This window comes from Pelodiscus sinensis, chromosome 2 (genome assembly GCF_049634645.1).
Source record: "Pelodiscus sinensis isolate JC-2024 chromosome 2, ASM4963464v1, whole genome shotgun sequence".
In the NCBI taxonomy this organism is placed as follows: domain Eukaryota; kingdom Metazoa; phylum Chordata; order Testudines; family Trionychidae; genus Pelodiscus; species Pelodiscus sinensis.
Genome location: NC_134712.1, coordinates 251,430,515 through 251,449,491, shown reverse-complemented (window position 1 = coordinate 251,449,491; position 18,977 = coordinate 251,430,515). Strand labels below are relative to the sequence as shown.

The 18,977-nt window shown below is 46.2% G+C and overlaps 2 protein-coding genes across 7 annotated transcripts in view; both read left to right on the top strand.

The window, feature by feature from the left end:
• The first annotated feature begins 1,297 nt into the window (after positions 1-1,297).
• HIGD1A (HIG1 hypoxia inducible domain family member 1A) lies at positions 1,298-8,938 on the top strand. Its single transcript, XM_075919784.1, has 4 exons — positions 1,298-1,456; positions 4,465-4,572; positions 6,508-6,642; positions 7,787-8,938. The coding sequence occupies exons 2-4, from the start codon at positions 4,470-4,472 to the stop codon at positions 7,834-7,836; spliced, it is 288 nt and encodes a 95-aa protein (XP_075775899.1). The 5' UTR covers positions 1,298-1,456; positions 4,465-4,469; the 3' UTR covers positions 7,837-8,938.
• A 2,664-nt stretch (positions 8,939-11,602) lies between these two features.
• The window catches only part of CCDC13 (coiled-coil domain containing 13), a 42,504-nt gene continuing 35,129 nt past the window's right edge, over positions 11,603-18,977 (top strand). For 2 of the 6 annotated variants that reach the window (XM_075919755.1, XM_075919756.1), the window contains exons 1-3: positions 11,611-12,209; positions 13,570-13,930; positions 17,159-17,385. In XM_075919755.1, coding sequence (XP_075775870.1) covers positions 17,165-17,385 — 221 coding nt within the window. In that variant the 5' untranslated portion in view covers positions 11,611-12,209; positions 13,570-13,930; positions 17,159-17,164. Of the gene's footprint in view, positions 12,210-13,569; positions 13,931-17,158; positions 17,386-18,977 lie in introns of all 6 variants that reach the window. The other 4 variants (XR_012900869.1, XM_075919753.1, XM_075919752.1 and 1 more) reach the window with 4 other exon arrangements.

Below are 18,977 nucleotides of genomic sequence, written 5' to 3'. Positions count from 1 at the left end.
CAAAGCATCTAGATTGGCACGGATGCTTTTCCGCAAAAGCACTTTTTACGGAAAAGCGTCCATGCCAATCTACACGCGCTTTTCCGCAGAAAAGCCCTGATCGCCATTTTCGCGATGGGGGCTTTTTTGCAGAAAACAAATCTGAGCTGTCTACACTGGCCCTTTTGCACAAAAGCTTTGCGCAAAAGGAACTTTTGCCTGAACGGGAGCAGCATAGTTTTTCCATAAGAAGCACTGATTTCTTACAGTAGGAAGTCAGTGCTTTTGCGGAAATTCAAGTGGCCAGTGTAGACAGCTGGCAAGTTTTTCTGGAAAAGCAGCTGGAGCCTTTCAGAGGCTCCAAGGTGACCACTGCCCTAGGCGGAAGAATGGCCTTACCGAGGGTTTAGAATCTGCAAGTTAAAATGTTTCTGCAACATAGATGCCTTAGAACTGGCATCCTCCTACAGGTGGCCTACATCTAGACTGACATGATTTTCCGGAAATGCTTTTAACAGAAAAGTTTTCCATTAAAAGCATTTGTGGAAAAGAGCGTCTAGATTGGCATGGAAATTGGCGGAAATTCAAGTGGCCAGTGTAGACAGCTGGCAAGTTTTTCTGGAAAAGCGGCTGCTTTTGCGGAAAAACTGGTCAGTCTAGACACAGCCGTGCTGGGAAAACTTGTGGCTAAAAGGTTTTAAGGAGCCAACCTCACAGATGGCTCATGGTCCAAAGGAGCTCAAGAGCGGGTGAGTGACCAAGGAGATGTGTGTGTGTGAACTGCATTACCACTGGCTCTGCCTCAGCCACAGCTGGAGCACTCCAGTAACCCATCCCCCTGTCCGGACAGCAGAATGGGCAAGGCTCACGAGCTACCCTGCAGTAAAGCCCCAGCTGCTGGATGCACGAGGCGGGGTGAGAACACCTGCCCCTGCTGGAAACAGCCTGTCCCAGGCCTGGCCGCGGTGGAGAAAAGCACCGGGCTACGGCCCCTCTAGAAACCTGGGGGATTTTGCAAAGCCAGGCGCGAGACCCATGAATGGGCTCAGGTGGGCGGGGCCACGTGGGGCGCAGGACCTGGCCCGCGTTCCGCAGAGTCACTACAGCTCAGCGCTTTCTTGCCCGCGCGCCACCCTCAGCCGAGCGCGCCCCCTCCTTTGACCAAATAAGGAGCTGGGCGAAGAGGCCAATGGGGAGACGTACTGGCCCCGCTTCCTGTGACGTCAGCAGCCTCCCCTTGGATTGGCTGACCACGGCGGAGGCGGAGTCTGATTGCCTACGCACAGGCCTCGGGTCCAGAGGCATGCCGGGAGCTGTCGTTCGGGATGGGCTCAGTGCGCCTGCGGCGCGGGGCGGGCAGAGCCGTCAGCCAATAAGAGCCGGGGGCGGGGCGCGCGCTAGCCCTAGAAGCCGGCCGGCCGGCTTGGGAGTGAGTGGCAGTTCGTGACGTGCGTAGCTCAGCGCTCGAGCCCCTGAGGTGAGCGCGGTGGCTGTGAGGAGAGGGGGGCGGGCGAGTCGGGAGGTGGCTGCGGCGGGAGGGGGGGGGGTGTCCGGCAGGGAGCGCGGCCTGAGGTGGCTGCGTCCGCCGAAGGTCGCGGAGCTGGTCGGGGAGGCTGGGGCCGCTGCAAGGACACGCGGGGCGGGGGGAGCTGGGCCGAGGCCGTAGGGGGAGCGGTAACGGGAAGGGCTGCAATAAGGGGGCCGGGATAACGGGAAGGGGGAGGGATAAGGCGGTGACGGTGATGTCACGGGGGTGACGTAAGGAGGGGCCGGGATAACGGGGAAGTGACGTAACGGCGCAGAGACCCTGGTCACGGGGGGAGGATGGGGGGGGGGGTGTCGGTGCTCGTGCCCGGATGCGGGTGGCTCCCATGAAGCGGTAACATTGTAGCGAACAGATAGTGACCCCCCCCCCCGCACGTGTCTCCTTGCGCAAGGGGGGGCCCCGCTCCAGAGACAGTGGCCGAGGGGGGGTGACACACACGCGCCCCCAGCGCTCTCCCCCCGCACAGCATTCCCCGGGGTTCCCTTACTGCTGAGCTCCCCAGCCCCTGTCTCCTCTCCCAGAGCCACTTGGATGACCTCTCTCTGAGTTGAAGGTCGTATCTAAAAGAAATGTGGCCTCTCCTATTTGACTAAAAATGCTACAGGTCTCTCTGGCGGAGAGAACATGAGTGTGATTAGTTTTGACTCCCCCTTCCCCGTTTATCAAAATATCCGGGGCTATTTTGTATGGGTGCTACTAGGGCTCATTTTATAGTTAACGACTTGAAATTGTTACTCTCCACCAAGAAGATTGTCCTAGCTTCTAAATACTGACAATCAGATTAGACCTGGATATGGTCATAGTATTGTGCTTTCTCTCCCTGCACACCATCTACATGATAAAGTGGTTTAAACTTAGTTGCAAAAATATAAATAAGCCCATTTTTTTTCAAATTCAGGTGTATGCATCCATATTTAAACACCAAAGCTTGAAAATTATAGTTTGTCATATGCATATACATTAGTTTGCTAAGTGACACAGCTCTTTACAAATTAAATCCATGGAGCATTTATTCTCAAGAGTCCATTTACACTGCGCTGTCTGACCTCATGAAAAGCAGGCATACTGAAATTGACATCAGCAGGCTTAAAGTAAAAAGAATGGGCTTGGTAGTGTGGACTCATTGTTTAGAAAATCGACCTTATGTGGCTAAATTCGACCTAAACTACTAGTGTAGTCCAGGCCTGATACGCTTAGTGAGGCACACTCTCTTTATGCCAGGCACATTACTAGGAAAACAATAAATACAGCTCAATCAACCTAGGTAAGAGGTCTGTAATAGTCACTGAACTGACCATCTAAAGTCAGCTGCTCTTTTTGGCGGGGAGGGGGGGCATTCCTGAATTACAGGAAAAACAGGATTAATGACAGAGTCTAAAGAAGAAAGTAGTCTGTAGTGAAATGGATGCTGTTTTAAAAATCTTTCCCTATGAATGAGCTTGCTGGCAATATTGAAATTTTGTCTAGTCACTAGGGGCTGAACAATGGTGTTCTGCTCTAAGAAGCTGTTCCCTTCTACCACTCTCTCTTGATAGTAAAAACTTTCAATTTGAACTTTTTAATTGTAGATGAAATAGTGTTGCATGAGAAGTATTCACTGATGTGGGAATGATAATTCCAAAAAAGCTAATATATCTCACATGCAAGCTATGGTGTGTCTATCAAACAATTCTTCAAGGTCTGATATCATTACTCAACCCAGTACCAATGTTCCTTTTATTTTTTCCCATCCATATGTGAAATAAATTTTATGTGCACCAAAGCATGTGTGGATGATGTGTATCACCAATAGGAGCATATGATGCTGGCTGTGGTTGCTTTGCAAATCAGCTGGGCAGCACCTGAATCTCTGGCGGGGTGGTGCCCAACTGCTCTTCTTACAGGAAACACTGTTGGGTACCTATTCTATAAATATTAGGCTTCTGGCTGTTCAGCAAAAATCTGAATTTACATACTTTAAACTCAAAGTGGAGTATACTGGAGGTGAAATTTTCCCTACTCCTCAAATATGCAACTGTTTGACCTTCTATAGTGGCTTGCTGTTGTTCAAGACAAAATACTTCAGGGTCTCTTCCCCTCCTCCCTCTTAAAATCCAGTACAAGCATGGATGAGTATCCCCACAAACTGATGTGACGAAAGACAGAAATTTTGCAAGGAAATGCTTCTGATTCAAGCTCTCACTGGGTTAGAGTTTGTGAGAAACTATGCTTTTCCTGAAGTTGCTTGGGAACTCTTTTCTTGATGTAGAAAGTTTGACAGGATGCTGCTGTCTAATGGCCTGCTACATCACCAGTCTGTTTAATATGGAATTACTCTCCCAAAGCGCATTCTTTTGTATTGTAAATGCCACACCTACATTCTGAGTTGTTTATATTAATAAAATTGAATTTAGTTTGATGGTATTAGAAAAATATTGTAATAGTGTGGATTAAGTCTTATACCATCCGATCAGTTCTGATCAGTTTTTTGAGTTGTATCGGATTTATAACTGAATATACAGTAGAAGAAACTAGGAATATAATAGGATAATCAATCACATGGTTAACAGATAAACCTGGACTTATTGGTTATCATAAACGGTTACATGCAGGCTCCCACCCTGTGTTGCTGGCTCTGTATTGGACCCTGCAGCGGAGGGTGAGAGCTGGTCCATGCCAGGAGCCAGCTTTTAAGCTATCCGGTGCTGCTGCTTCTGTATCAGAAGCCGTCTTAAAAGCTGGCTCCCAGCACGCACCAGCTCCTGGGGAGTTAGCTGCTGCCCCCAAGCTGAAGGTGCATGTAACTGCTGAAATTTTCAGCAATTAAAACAGTTACTCACTTTAACATATCTGGAAGAAACTGTGACCTACATACTTATGGTATACTCAAAGTCTTACTTCTAAAGAATTCTCAAACTTAAATGCTTGAATTCTAAAGCAGACTTTCTTCTTTTCTGAAGGCAACATGTCATCCAGTCAGGAATCTGTTCTTCCTAGCTATGAGACTGAAGATAGCCAAGCATCAAAACTGATCAGAAAATCGAAAGAGTCACCCTTTGTACCAATTGGTAAGTTGCACTTATACAGTGCAGTGCTCTGGAGTAAGACAAGTAAACCTGGGGAAATACACAGTTGCATAAGTATTCTTGTAATGGGTGGAGAATATAATAAAGCTAGTCATGCACTATAAACAAGAAACTATTGTGAAATGCTACTTCCTTATTAGGTATAACACTATGGTAATTTTGCCCTACCTCCTGTACCTATAATGGTAATTTGCCTGAACTAATTCTTATCTGGTAGCTTTATAAAATGTCTCTGTATTCCTTGTAATTCCTCATGCTTATTCATACTTTATTTCAAGTTTTGGGTAGTGGATCTAGACTGCGGGGCAGGGGAAGGGGAGGGAAAATGTGTCTTGCAGCAAGCCCAGAGACCTCGCAGTAGAGGGCTGTCACAGTTAAGGGTAACTACACCTATATTCCCTCTTTATGGCCGAGCAAAACAGTTTGCCCATTGTTTAGCTACGACACAGCTCTTTCAAGGCAAGCTTATTTAGTCTTAAGAAGAATAAAATCACACAAAAGGACCTACACACATGCTTCTGGATTTCACCCCATCTCCAACATGGGCTTTTGACTAGGGATGTTAAATTGCAATTAATCAGCTAATCGAGTAGTCGATGGAATTTACATTGACTACTCGATTAGTCAATAAGGGAGGGGGCCATGCTCAGTACCCTCGCTGTGGCTCTGCAGTTTAAATGTAGGAGGAGCAGGGCACGCAGTTGCGCCACTGTCTCTCCTCCTCCCGCCACCCCCCGGCACTGTGAAGTCGGTGCTGGGGGGGGGGGGGAACCAGCTTTTAAGCCGGCTCCCCCCAGCACCAATTTCTGTGTCCGTGTCTCTTCCTCTTCCCCCCCCCCACCCCCGCTTGCTGCCCCTGATCTAGAGGCAGCAAGGGCAGGGGAATGCAAGTAGTCAAATTACTCTTGGCAGGTGAAGTGTGAACTTGCATTCTGCCTACACTCAAATCTTCTAATTGAAAAAATGGACCCACAAATCAGACCCTGTGATACCCCCTTCAGGTGAGAGGATAATCCAGTATCCATGCCCACTTGTCCTTGGTTTTTCTTCAGAGATCCATAGAAAGACTTTGGGATGGACTGCTAAGAGTACTAGGAATAGGGTGTTCTCTTAATGTGGATCTTAGTCCAATTTCTAATTTGAGAAGGAGACCACTAGAATTGCTTCCTATGTGAACTAAGCAGCCATCAAATGATATCTTTTGATTGATACGAGTCTGAACTAAATTTGAATTGATCTAGAAGTGAAATGCTTTTTCCATTCCCAATATCTACTTATCAGCTCCCATGACCTTGTGAGTATTGCTATGTAGGCTGCTGGAGCCCAGTGTAAATGTAACAGCCTCTATACATGTGCAAACTTTTCCAAGTTTGGTTTGAAACAATTTGCAGATGTATCAGAATTAGTTCACAGGCCCTAACATGCAAACGTATTTGATTTAAACTTATTCCTCTTAAAAGAAGAGGCAAGTAACTTGCTGTTACGTCAGTCTCTGACCAGTATCAAATCAGCCCTGACATCTATTAAGGCTGCTATCTCCAAATGTCTACCCCACTAGTGAAGTACCAAAATTCTGTTGCGGATCCTCCAATCTGGACTAGCTTTTGAGCCAGGCTCGATATAGCTTCAGTGGGAAAGGAATTAGTGGTAAACTAATAGCATACTGAATGAGCTAACTTTGCACTTAGTATTAGGTGTTACTGGTGAGCCTACAGTGTGTGTATGTGTGGGGGGGGGGGGAAGGGTTATAAGTAGAGCCCCTCAAATTCTCAGATGCAGATACAAAATTTGCAGACTGTAGTTATGAGTAGCCTTTGCATTAACGTTTAAGATGCCGACATTTACTTAAATCTTATGAGTGAGGAATGTAAAATCTTTGTGTAATTAAGAAACTCTCTTGCTTATTCTACTTTATAGGGGTGGCAGGCTTGATTGCAGTTGTAGGCTACGGACTTTACAAACTGAAGCACAGAGGCAATACAAAAATGTCTATTCACCTGATTCACATGCGTGTGGCAGCCCAGGGCTTTGTTGTTGGAGCAATGACATGTGGTATGTATAAAACAGGCAGCTGTTGACCAGCCCTAAATATCTCTTAATGATGGCAGACTTACTTTAAAAGTGTGTTTTCTACGCTAAAGGAAAAAAAATATCTTCTTGTAGCTTGTAAACCATTAACTATGTCTAACTGCATTAGAAACTTGAAAACACATAGCTCTTTTTATGAAACTGAGCTAGTAAACTGTTTCTTTGCTTGGTATCATAAAACTAGTGTGCTTGGTATCTAGGTAGCCATGTTTGAAGACCTCCATTTTTCTCCCTTCACTTCTTACACACACACACACACACACACACACACACACACACACACACACACACACACACACACACACACACACACACACAAAATTGCATTAACATTCAGGCACTTAACTGGATTCTTTTTCCAGAGGTGCTAAGTCAGCGAGGAACACAAAGAATACAATTGCCCCATGCACTTTGTGGTTATTCTTAGTTTCCCAATTGTACTGCTCTCTCCAAGTTATTTGACAATTATTGAGCCTTACTTAAACTCATTTCTCCATGGGAAAGATCAGAAATTTTCTATAGCTTGCATCTAAATTGAAGGTATAGCCAGAGTGGTCCGATCCATAGGATGCTTCGGGGGACCCCGTGCTTCAGGTGTATACGGGTCTTGGGCTGCATAGGACCCAGCAACAGCACCATTGCCCCAATTCTTTCCACCCTGGTCCTGCTTCAGGGGGCCATGGGGATGATCCTTCTCCACCTTGCTCTCAGAGGAAGAGGGGGAATAGAAGGAGCGGTGGTGGAGCAGGGGTGGGAAGATGCAAGATGGAGGCTTGGGGGAAGTGGTGGAGTGGGACTGGGGTCTGGTGTGGAGGTGGGAGGATTGCTCCAGGCACCGTACCTTCCTTGACCTGGCTAGACCATGAATAACAGTAGCTCTAATACTAACAGTATGTAGCAAACTGTGTGGGGATATTCTGCCCTTCAGTCTAACAAGTGACTTGTGGCGTTTACTGAAATACTAGATGGGAAATGAGATCGTAAAGAATAGACTCCCATGGATTTTTCTCTTGTTAATAGTCTTCCTGGCAGTAGCTTGTTCTAGAAATAGTCTTCTCCTTTAATAAAGGATGAATATTTAACTACTTTGCTTGTGTTTGCTTTTCAGGTGTGCTGTATTCAATGTATCGGGAATACCTGGCAAAACCCAAGGAGTAAGAAAATTATGACTGTAATATGCCCGGTGATGGTCTATATATCTTTATAGACCTCACATTGAGGTGTCACTTTCTTTTTAATTTAAAAAAAATAGAAGAGGGTAGGGGAAATAAAAAATTAAAATATGTGGTTCTGTAATACTGTACATATCTTATGCACGGCATTGAACCTTTAGGTTGCCAATCTGAATCTAATGTAAGTTGGTGGTGATAATACTACCATAATTTGTTGGCTCTTTTGGGCTGAGATCAGTTCCTAATGGGTATTGTACAGCACAGTGTCTTTTCCTTTTCCCACCCCATCTCCTTACACACAACTTACGGCATTCTTGACCAGAAGTTCAAGGATTGTGAATAGGCCTGGAGACCAAACTGCCTTCTTATATCAAAGATGGACCATCCAATCCATGGCTGAAGCAGATGGACAAGGTTGCATGGAGAAGGTTGTACTCTGGCCTGTAGATAAGAGGACTTCAGTCTCCAAGGCTGCAATCCAGCACTTTCACTAGCACTAAACTCACCCAAAATAATTCTTAAACTTGAATAGAACAATGTTTTAAAAAAAAATCTATTTGTAGTTTTATTTAAAGTATGCAGTGAGCATTCACTAGTGGATAAAACTATTTAAGCATATTTATTACACTATACAGTACTAATAATCAAGGCCCAGAAGCTCTATTTTTAATAGATTATTGATGCAGCTTTTCAAATGATTGAATTTGGTAACTGTTCACTTATTTTTGCCATTTTAGGTATATGATGTAACACTTGTAAATAGAACTATGAAAACTAAATCTGTACTGGAAGTGATGCAATTTAAATATGTTTTTAGAATACCTGGCTTAATTTGTGTGATATTACTGTTTCAATGGAAGCCATAGACGGTTTAGACCTTGGCCTCTATCCTTGCTGTGAGATCATTAAGAGTGCTCTTCCATTAGACATTTATGATAACTTAATTAAAATCTAGTGTCCAAGACAAATGTATTAATCAAGTGAAGCAGGAATCTGTAAACTTCCACTTTCTCAAACTTGCTGGCATTCCATGGAGATAACATGGTGTCTAATACAGTGTTTATAATAAATATGGTAAGCATCTCCAATCTTTCTTATTCATACTGATTATATGACCAGGGGAGAGCTGAGAGTGCATTGCTAGGTTCATGTACAAGCAGTTTGAGTAAATCTCCAGCTGTAAAATGGAAATCCACCTTCTGGCTTTTTGAACATCTGGCTTCTTATCAAAGGAGGCATTGCCTCCTGCTCCATGATGGGAGATGGAAGTGGCTCTGCATGGGTGGGCTCATGGTGCTGCCTCATCCCTGTGGGCAAGGACAGTCTTGAGGAGACATGGATCATAGGAGCTTCACTACCTGTGACCCATTTGGGGCTGTAAGAGTTATGCGGGGGGGGGGGGGGGGGCGGAGGGTGACTGGCATACTGGGGGTGCTATAGGACCTGTCCTCAGTCTGGCAGAGGCACCTGAGCTTTGACTGAAACTAGCTGCAGGGCATGCCCCAAGAGTGTGTGTGTGTGTGTGTGGGGGGGGGGAATCCTTAGTAAAGCAGTGGAGCACTTCTTTCAGAGGGTGGGAGAGTGTTTGACTTAACTTGTGTCTCTGGGTAGGGCCCAGCCTCAACCAAAGTTTAAAGGCTGATTGTTGGGGCATTAAGCTGGACCCCTTATTTGGTATATGGAATTGTTTATGGTTATGGTAGATCAATGTCCACTGTAAACTCCATGATAGGAGAATTGGTATGGCATAATTTGGAGTATGGAATAGGGTAATATGAGGCTGTGTTCAAACTATGCTACCAACTAAACTGGGACCTCAGTATAGTATTTTAGAGTGTTTGAAATCACTATTTAGGAACTCAGTATTGACCAGAGTCCCAAGAATACCCAGCCCAGGATTAGAGTTGTCTCATCCTGAATTCAGAAACAGGTAGTGGACTCTCCCTTTAACTGGAGATCTGGTTAACACAGTTCAATGCGTACACATCCCACTGGTAGCAAACCTGTCTGCTGGCACACAGGAGAATCTACTGTAAACATACCCAGCTCATATCTTGTCAGTGCTCCTTGTGGATAAGATTATCAGCAAAAAGAATAGGATCTTGCCAATTTAGGGATACACTCAGAACACATTGTATATCCATATGCAAAAATATGGCCATAATCCCGTTGGAAGTTTTGGATCTGCAACAGGATTGTATGGAACAGTTATATCAATTTGGAACTGGGTGGACACAGAAAAGTTGTAGATGTGTTGGCTACATATTGAAGGAGGAAACTAACAAGCTGGTAAATCCAATATTAAGGGGATTTCATGTATTGTTTACTTGAGGAAAATTGCTATTTAAAATGTGTACAATAGTCCACTTGTTTCCCAGGCAAAAATTAATCAGCTAAATTGTTCATAATAATGAGCAAGAGAGAAATATAGTGGAAAGGAAGCTATTTGTTCTGCATGTGGAGATGTGTTAAGCACCATAACATCTGTTTTTCAATTTCTTGAACTAGGCAAGATTCCAGACTTGATTAAGGATAATGTCGTAAGTGTTCTTGGGGCAATGGAAGGGAAGCAGAATTGTTGTCATAATTTGGCATATGGGCTCTGTGACTCCACATTATTTAACAAGAAGTTGCATACTAACAAAATCCATTACATCTCATTCACATTCTCTTTGCCTGTGTTTGATGAGAATGTGTATAGCTAATGAGTTTTCATCCATTCAATAGGTCATCTCCAAAGATATTTACTGAGTAGGGATAAATGGGTAATTGATGAAAATGTCATTGGTTACATAATTACCCAGTTACATGCACCTGCAGTTGGCTACTATCTACCAGCCCTGCTCCTGGGAGCTGGCTGCTGCTTCCGATACAGAAGCAGCAATGCAGGGTGGCAGCCAGCTCCCCAAGTGGCTTTGAGGCAGCAGCCACCTCCCCAGGTGTGGGGCTAGCAAGCAGTAGCCAGCTACAGTTACTCAATTACCCTGCCTCTGGGGAATTGGCTGACACCCTGCACTGCTGTGTCTGATACAGAGGCAGCAGTGAGTGCAGAGTTGCAGCTGGTTCTCTGCTCCTATGCCCTGCAGCCTAACATGCCCTTAGGTACATAGCTCTTTTTTCAGTCCCTGTGTTAAAAAAACAAGTTATTTTTTCTAGTCCTATCAGGATCTAGCTATGCAAAGTACCAACTTTTCATGTGTATAGCTGCCATTTGACTTAAAATTAAAACACCTTATGGGAAGGAAAAGTACAGATTTAACAAAGAGTTCAGTAGCTGAAGCAGCCCAAACATGTAGTAGGTTAATAGATGGAAATGATGGCTGTATGGCATGATATTTTAAAAGACTGTTTGAAGCTAAAACTGTACTTGAAGGGATGCCTTTTGTATGCAACTGCAGTGCCTGACTTAATTGGGGTGACACTGCTGTTTCAATGGAAGATCTAGACTGCTTAGAGGGGGGTGAGGAACCTTTTGTTGGGGTGGGGGTGGCTGACCAACAGAAAAATCAATCCAGGGGAGGAGGAGGCTGCACAGAAGTGAGAAGCAAAACCAAAACCCTCAGTGAGGCAGCCCCCCACTCAGGAGAAGAAAGACATTCTCTACAGTCCCCTTCACACACCAGTGCCTTGGGGTGGGGCCCAGGCTAGTAGATTTTGCATGCTCCCTGTGGGCGGGGGAGGGCGGGTGTAGCACCAGAATGTTCTCCCCAATGCTAAGGGGAACTCTGAGCTTTAGGGGCCAGATCCAGGCAAGCTGGGGGGGGGGGGGGGGCTTAGGCTCCCTACTGTGGCTTAGATCTTGACCTCACTCTTATATTTGGTAAAAGCAACAAATAGTCTGGTAGCACTTTATAGGCTAACCAAACATGTCGATGGTATCATGAGCTTTTGTGGGCACAGCCCACTTCTTCAAATGACCGGAGTTATGAGTTGGGGATATGAAAACTGGAAGTAAATAGGAGAGGGGAGAGGCGATCACACGAGCGATTTCATTGAAACACTTTCCAGAGTCCAATGGAGCGATCAAGTGTAGCAGGAACATGCAAATTCCCATTGTCCGGGACAGGCTGGCGCCGCACGCCGAGAGCACGGAGACTCTGGCCAGCCCCTCCCGCTGTGCCCAAGCACGTGCAGAGCTGGGGGGCGTGGCCGGACTCGCCCAGAGCGGCGTCGCTTCAACCCCCTCCCGATGTCGTAAAACTCCATGCCGCCCCTCTTGCTTTCCGGCCGCCCCGTCTCCGCGGCGACGGTTGCTGAGGAAACCGCGTCCGGCCTGGCCGAGCGGGCTCTCGGGTTGCGGTGGCGGCTCCTGGGGAGGCGGGGAGCGAGGGGCCGCGGAGCGCGCAGGAGCTGCAGGAGGTGGGTGCGGGGCGGTAAGAGCTGGGGCTGGCAGGGGGGTACCTGGGCTTCCGGAGAGCTGGCGCCAGGTCGTGCCCGTGGGGGTGAGGGGCGCCCCGAGGTGGGGGGGGGGGGGGGGCTCTAGGCCAGGTCTCTGGGGCGGGAGGGGCCAGCCCCCTCTGTGCCCGGGGAGGGGAGGGCGCTGCCGTGCCCCTGTGTGACCCCAGCCAATGCCTTGGCAGTGCCAGGCTGCCCTCAGCCTGTACCCCTGGGGTGAGGGCCGGGGGGGCTACGCCACGGGGATGAGGGTGGCGCCAAGCTGAGCCCCCCTTGGCAGAGGGCAGGGCCGAGCGGTGCCTGCGGCAGGTGCCGAGCTGCTGCACCTGGGCCCTGGGGAGCACTGGGCAGCGCCACCCTTGCGTCATTGTGATGTAGGATACCCCTGTACTGCCATATGGCCACGCATACCTGTGTGTGAGCCCCCGCTGAGCCCGGGCACCTGCCTCTGGATATGTACATCAACATCACACACATAGTGAGTGGGCTCTTTAGCCACCTGCGATGCCACAGCGTGACACTGTAACTGAACTATATTGGCACTCGCACCTGGGCCCAGAGCGGCCCAAAGCCCAATGGAGTGATCATCTTTTGAGACAAATGGCTGCCCTGCATTCATTCACATTGATGTTTATATGCTCACGTTTGTGTATGTGAAATGCATTTTTATCACTATAGAAGTGTTTTCTTACCATAGTGATAGAAATGTAGCCGTGTTAGTCTGGTGTAGCTGAAACAAAATACAGGACTATGTAGCACTTTAAAGACTAACAAGATGGTTTATTAGATGATGAGCTTTCCTGGGCTAGACCCACTTCCTCAGTCACAATAGTGGAAGAAAATAGTCACAATCCCATAGGGTTGTTTTTTTTTAAAGACCCTCTTTGAATTATGTTCCCTTTTACAAAATGCACTGAGTACTAGTCCTGAAGATCTAAATCTGCTACCCACACACTACAGCCATACAGCCTCATCCAACAACTGTCCTATTGAGTACAAGCCGTCCTTGTTATAAGATACGTTCCAAAAAATTTGCACTTACAGCAAAACAACTTAAAGCGCGGATTTTTTTTTCTGCAGCTGACTTCCATTTAAGCAAATTGTGGGGGGAGGGTTTCACACGACTTATAGCTGGGAATGGGAGGACTTATAACGCATCAGTTCCTACAAATGTCAATGACTTTAGTGTGGAACGGATGTATACCGGGGCGACTTATAGTGGGGATGCCCTGTATCCTTGTCCTATTGAAAGCTCATGGTACCATCTACATGTTTTGTTAGTCTATAAAGTGCTACCAGACCATTTGTTGTTTTTTCTTTATAGACTAACTCGGCTACCCCCTGAAGCTGCTGGAGGGAAAGTATACTTTGTTCTTCTTGCTTGTGAAATCCTCCGCCAGTTGTCCATGAGGCTTGTATCACAGACCTCCTCGTATCACAGGCTCTTCCTGCTGGACATTCAACAGACTGCTGTGAAGGGATCTAGGCATTGAATCCCACATGCCGTTACCTTGCTGGAGCTGGATAGAGTTTTGGTACTGTGCTTGATTTTGGGCCTCTCATGTTTGACACCCCTCTTTGGAGTGGGGACCCTGCAGCTCATTTGCCTGGATCCTGAAACTAGGGCTGTGTGTCTCCCAAGCCTTCCCAGCAGCACTTCTGCATTCTCCAGAATCCCACTGAAGGTGTGAACCTTCTGGTTTGGTTTAATATTTATCTCTTTATAAGTGGCCCATGACAGTGAACACCAACAGACACAGAGATTCTGCACAGAATTCTAAAACACCATTCTTAGCACAAAAAATATAAAAAATAATTCAAAATAATGAACACAAGTATGTGAATTTCCCTGTCTCAGCTTCCTACCTATCTGAAGAGCTCTTGAGGCTTAGGCAAAGTCCTCTGAGATGTGTGAAATCCTTCTCCCTACCTCATGGTTTCCAGAATAAATCAGTTAACTTTTTTCTGACCCTTTACTGGTCTTGCAGTTAAAATGGACCCTGTCCCTCACTATAAGTCTACGTCTAGACTGGCATGATTTTCTGCAAATGCTTTTAACGGAAAAGTTTTCCGTTAAAAGCATTTGCGGAAAAGAGCGTCTAGAATGGCACGGACGTTTTTCTGCAAAAGCACTTTTTGCGGAAAAGCATCCGTGCCAATCTAGACGCGCTTTTGCGCAAAAAAGTCCCGATCACCATTTTAGCTATCGGGCTTTTTTGCGCAAAACAGTACTGTGCTGTCTACACTGGCCCTCTTGTGCAAATGATTTGCGCAAGAGGGCTTTTGCCTGAATGGGAGCAGCATAGTATTTCCGCAAGAAGCCCTGATTTCTTACAGTAGGAAGTCAGTGTTCTTGTGGAAATTCAAGCGGCCAGTGTAGACAGCTGGCAAGTTTTTCCGCAAAAGCAGCTGATTTTGCGGAAAAACTTACCAGTCTAGACACAGCCTAAGAGTGTTCCTCCTGCCTTTTCTTCTCTCCTGCACAAATCTTCCAGTGTGTCTCAAGTTTGTATGTCCTCCTACCTACACACCCTTTTTCTCTGTTCTGCTGAGGGTTTTAGGCTTCTGCTTCTCTGACCAGGCAACCTCCTTAGTATACCTATTGTGCAGTCAGAGCACAGTAATTAAGGATAATGACTTTGCATTGTCCCTGGTCTGGTAGGTATGAGCTTCAACAAAGTGGTGGATTTCACATTCACAGAGAGGTATATTCCATGTTACAACAATTTCATGACAACTTTCATGACAATTTCATGACAACCAGAATTCTTAAGTTATTTGTAAACAGATTCCCCAAATTGTTACAGGTTGCAATAAATGACATTTGTTAGGAACTTGAGTGAGATTATTATAGGCCAAATTATCTGTACAGCACTGAGGACAATGGAGCCGTAAGTTCAATTGAGTCCTGTGAGCTCCATTGTAAAGGGGTAAGAGAGCACAATTCAGCATGGCTTCCAGTTGTTAGTCCTGCTGTTACTGCCAACAAAGGGAGAACAGGACTGAAGCCACCAAACTCATTTACTACAAACCACTGACCTTGGAATGGAAGGTTTTTAAATTACTAAATCCCTTAATCAATAATTATTTTGGTTAATTCTTTGTTAAACCAGGACTAAAGGTTTCATTCAAGAAGAATGGAATATAAGAGAAATATATCAGTATTAATTACTTTTTGGAGGCCTTTCTCAATTTATTGTATACAGGCAAGCCCTAAAATACAATCGGATTTGCTCCAATCCCGCAGACAGAGACAAAAACCTACAGGCTGTTTTGTTTCAGACCAATTCCACAAGCCAAATACACAGAGAAGGATTGGAGCTTAACTTCATTCACAAGTTTAATTATGTCGGATGGCGTGCACATTATCAACCAACCAAACAATGAAGGTGCTAATGGTTCTTGATGATCTGGTGTCCATCGTCCAAGTGCAAACTAATGGTTCTTATTAGCCTCTTGTAACTATTTAGTCTTTAAGATGCTACTAGACCAGCCTTTTCCAGATGGGGACCCATTTTGACAATTCAGGAAGACTTAGTGACCCACGCTAATTAAAAAATGGGGGGACTGAGGATTTGGTTGTGCCAAAACAATGGGGCTGTATCTGGAATTTAGTTGTTTCTCATAAAATGGAAAGGGTGAGGTCTGGTAGGAGGGACAGTTATACTGCAGAATTACCACAGGAAGGCAGCAAGGGACCAGAGATGGGGATCAGGACAGCTGTAACACCAATGGAGCAGCAGGAGGTAGGGGTGAAGAAAGGGACAGCTATCTACTATATATTTCAGAGAGTTTGTGTAACTGTTTGTGTGTTTGTCCCGCAGTTGGGGGACATCCACCCCTTTCTCAGTTGTACCCCTCTCTGAACAGCAATGGCCATGGAGAGGCACTTCTCACCTGGCCCCAAGCTGCTACAATGACGGAGAGCTGAGGTTGTCCTTTCTCCCTGAGGCAGCTTACATACTGAATACCTCTCATCCACGGCCCCACCCCAGAACATTGATTTAAAGGAAGAAAAACAACACAGGCAGTCCCCGAGTTTTTGCAGTTACGAACGGGGTTTGCTCCGCGTCTCCCTGGTCTGCTGGAGACCAGCAGACCAGGAAGATGGGGAGCAAAGCCGCGGAGCACGCAGGCAGCGGGACAGCCCAGACGCGCCACGGCTGTCCCGCTGCCGGCGTCCTCAGAGGCTTTGCTCCCCGTCTCCCTGGTCTGCTGGTCACCAGCTGACCAGGGAGACGCGGAGCAAAGCCGCGGAGGACCCGGGTGGCGTCTCCCTGGTCTGCTGGGGGGAGGAGGGGGCGCAGCTAGTTCAGCCCCCCCCCCCCAAGCAGACCAGGCTTTTCTCCGGGTGCCTGTGGTAGAGCAGCTGGGGCTCTGCCGGTTGGTCCCGCAGCGCCGCTCTGGGCGCTACTGGACCAACCCGGCAGCACCCCAGCTGCTCTGCCCTAGGCGTTCCCAAGTCAGCCACTGCTGAAACTGACCAGCGCTAACTACAGGAAGCCAGAGGCAGAGTTGCTCTGCCCCGGGCTTCCTGGAATCAGCTGCTGATCAGTTTCAGCAGCAGCTGACTTGGGGACGCCTGGGGTTCTTAAGTTGAATCTGTATGTAAGTCGGAACTCCAGATTCAGGCTGTTGAAACTGATCAGCGGCTGATTCCAGGAAGCCCGGGGCAGAGCAACTCTGCCTCGGGCTTCCTGTAGTCAGCCGCTGGTCAGTTTCAGCAGCGGCTGAATCTGGACGCCAGTTCCGACTTACATACAGATTCAACTTAAGAACAAACCTACAGTCCCTATCTTGTATGTAACCCGGGGACTGCCTGTATTTGAGTTAAGGACCTGAGCAATGCGGAATAGAATTCTAATTATTCTATAATCTGCTGCCTTGTTTTTCTTTACTTGTTTTATTTTTAGCATACCATGGAGTCTGACAAAGGATTGAATGAACATTTAAAAATCCAGTTTAAGGCTCTTCAGGAGCAGCAACAGAAAAGGCTGCAAAATCTGATGGAGAAAAAGAAAGAAAAACAACCCAGTCAGAAAGGCAGCAGTAATAGCCCAAAGGAGATTTTTGGAGTCCAGGATGATTTGAATCTGTTGAAGGTGGATGGACAGCTATCAGATGAAGAGATCAGCAAAAGGTAAAGGTGCAACTCACATGGTTTGTTAGGAAGGGTTCTGAAACTTAGCACTTTGTCCAACAACTCCCACCGACTTCTCAGTCCCCCATTACTGCAGTGTCTGAGTACCTCATAATCTTCACTGTATTTATCCTCATAACATACCAGTGAGGGAGGGAAATGCTACCTGTAACAGTTGCAGAACAGGTGCCAGCTCAGCCAAGGCTCAAGGCCTCATTGAACACTGACAAATGCATAGCAGGAAACCAGTCTATACCTATGGGTTAGAAAAGTTTAAAAAGCTATTAGTGTTATAAAACTGTGATTAGACTCTGGAATGCTTGTGGGATGCTGCATGTATTACTTCTGCTTATAATAACTGTATGCCCTGGTATAAAGTTATATTGCGTATTTGCACTTTAAACCTCAGTAACAGTATAACTTACCAAACAGGAAAAGAAACATTAGTTAATGTAAAGTGAAGGCAAATGAGGCATTGTGAAGTATCAAAGGAGAGAGACCATGTTGATTGCATTCCTCATTCTCTCTAGGAATGGGAGGCCTGTGCATGAATTCATCCTATCAGCTTGAATTCTGGAGGCGGAGGGGGCGGGGGGAGATAAAAAGCCCTGACAGGAGGAAACTGTGTCTCTCTATGCTGTCTGGACTCTGAAGAGCAAAGATTCCTACACATAAGCAAGAGCTCCCCATGCTGCTTGGCATGGATCACCCCTGAAGGACATATGGGCTGTGTCTAGACTGCATCCCTTTTCCGTAAAAGGGATGCAAATTAGACACATCGCAATTGCAAATGAAGCAGGGATTTAAATCCCCCCTGCTTCATTTGCATAAACATGGCTGCCTCTTTTTTCCAGCTCAGAGCTTTGCCGGAAAAAAGCGCCAGTCTAGACGGGGATCTTTTGGAAAATAAAGCCTTTTCCGAAAGATCCCTTATTCCTCTTAAAAAAAGGAATAAGGGATCTTTTGGAAAAGGCTTTATTTTCCAAAAGATCCCCGTCTAGACTGGCTCTTTTTTCTGGCAAAGCTCCGAGCCGGAAAAAAGCGGCAGCCATGTTTATGCAAATGAAGCGGGGGGGATTTAAATCCCCGCTTCATTTGCAATTGCGATGTGTCTAATTTGCATCCCTTTTACGGAAAAGGGATGCAGTCTAGACGCAGCCATGGGGTAGTTTATGTTATCTTTTCAAATCTAAGACTACAGCTCATTTGTGTGTGTATGTTTCCTGTTTTGACCTTGCAAAGAACTCTAGTTTCCTTTCTTAGTTAATAAATCTTTAATTAGTTTATTGCAAGATTGGCTAAAGATTTTGTATTTGGTTTGAGATCTGAGTACAATTGACCTGGGGTAAGTGACTGGACCTTTGGGACTGAGAGTAACCTGCATACTGTTGTGATTTGTGGTCTAAGCACCATCTATCATATCAATAAGTCCCACTTGTCTGGGAGGCAAGATAAATGCCTATCTGTAACTCCATGATAAGACTGTTACAATGCTTTAGAAGTTCACACTTGTTGCTGGGTTGGTGAAATCTAATTATAGAACATGCAAGTAGTTTGGGGTGCCTGCCTTTTCTTTTGATAGTCTGCTCTGA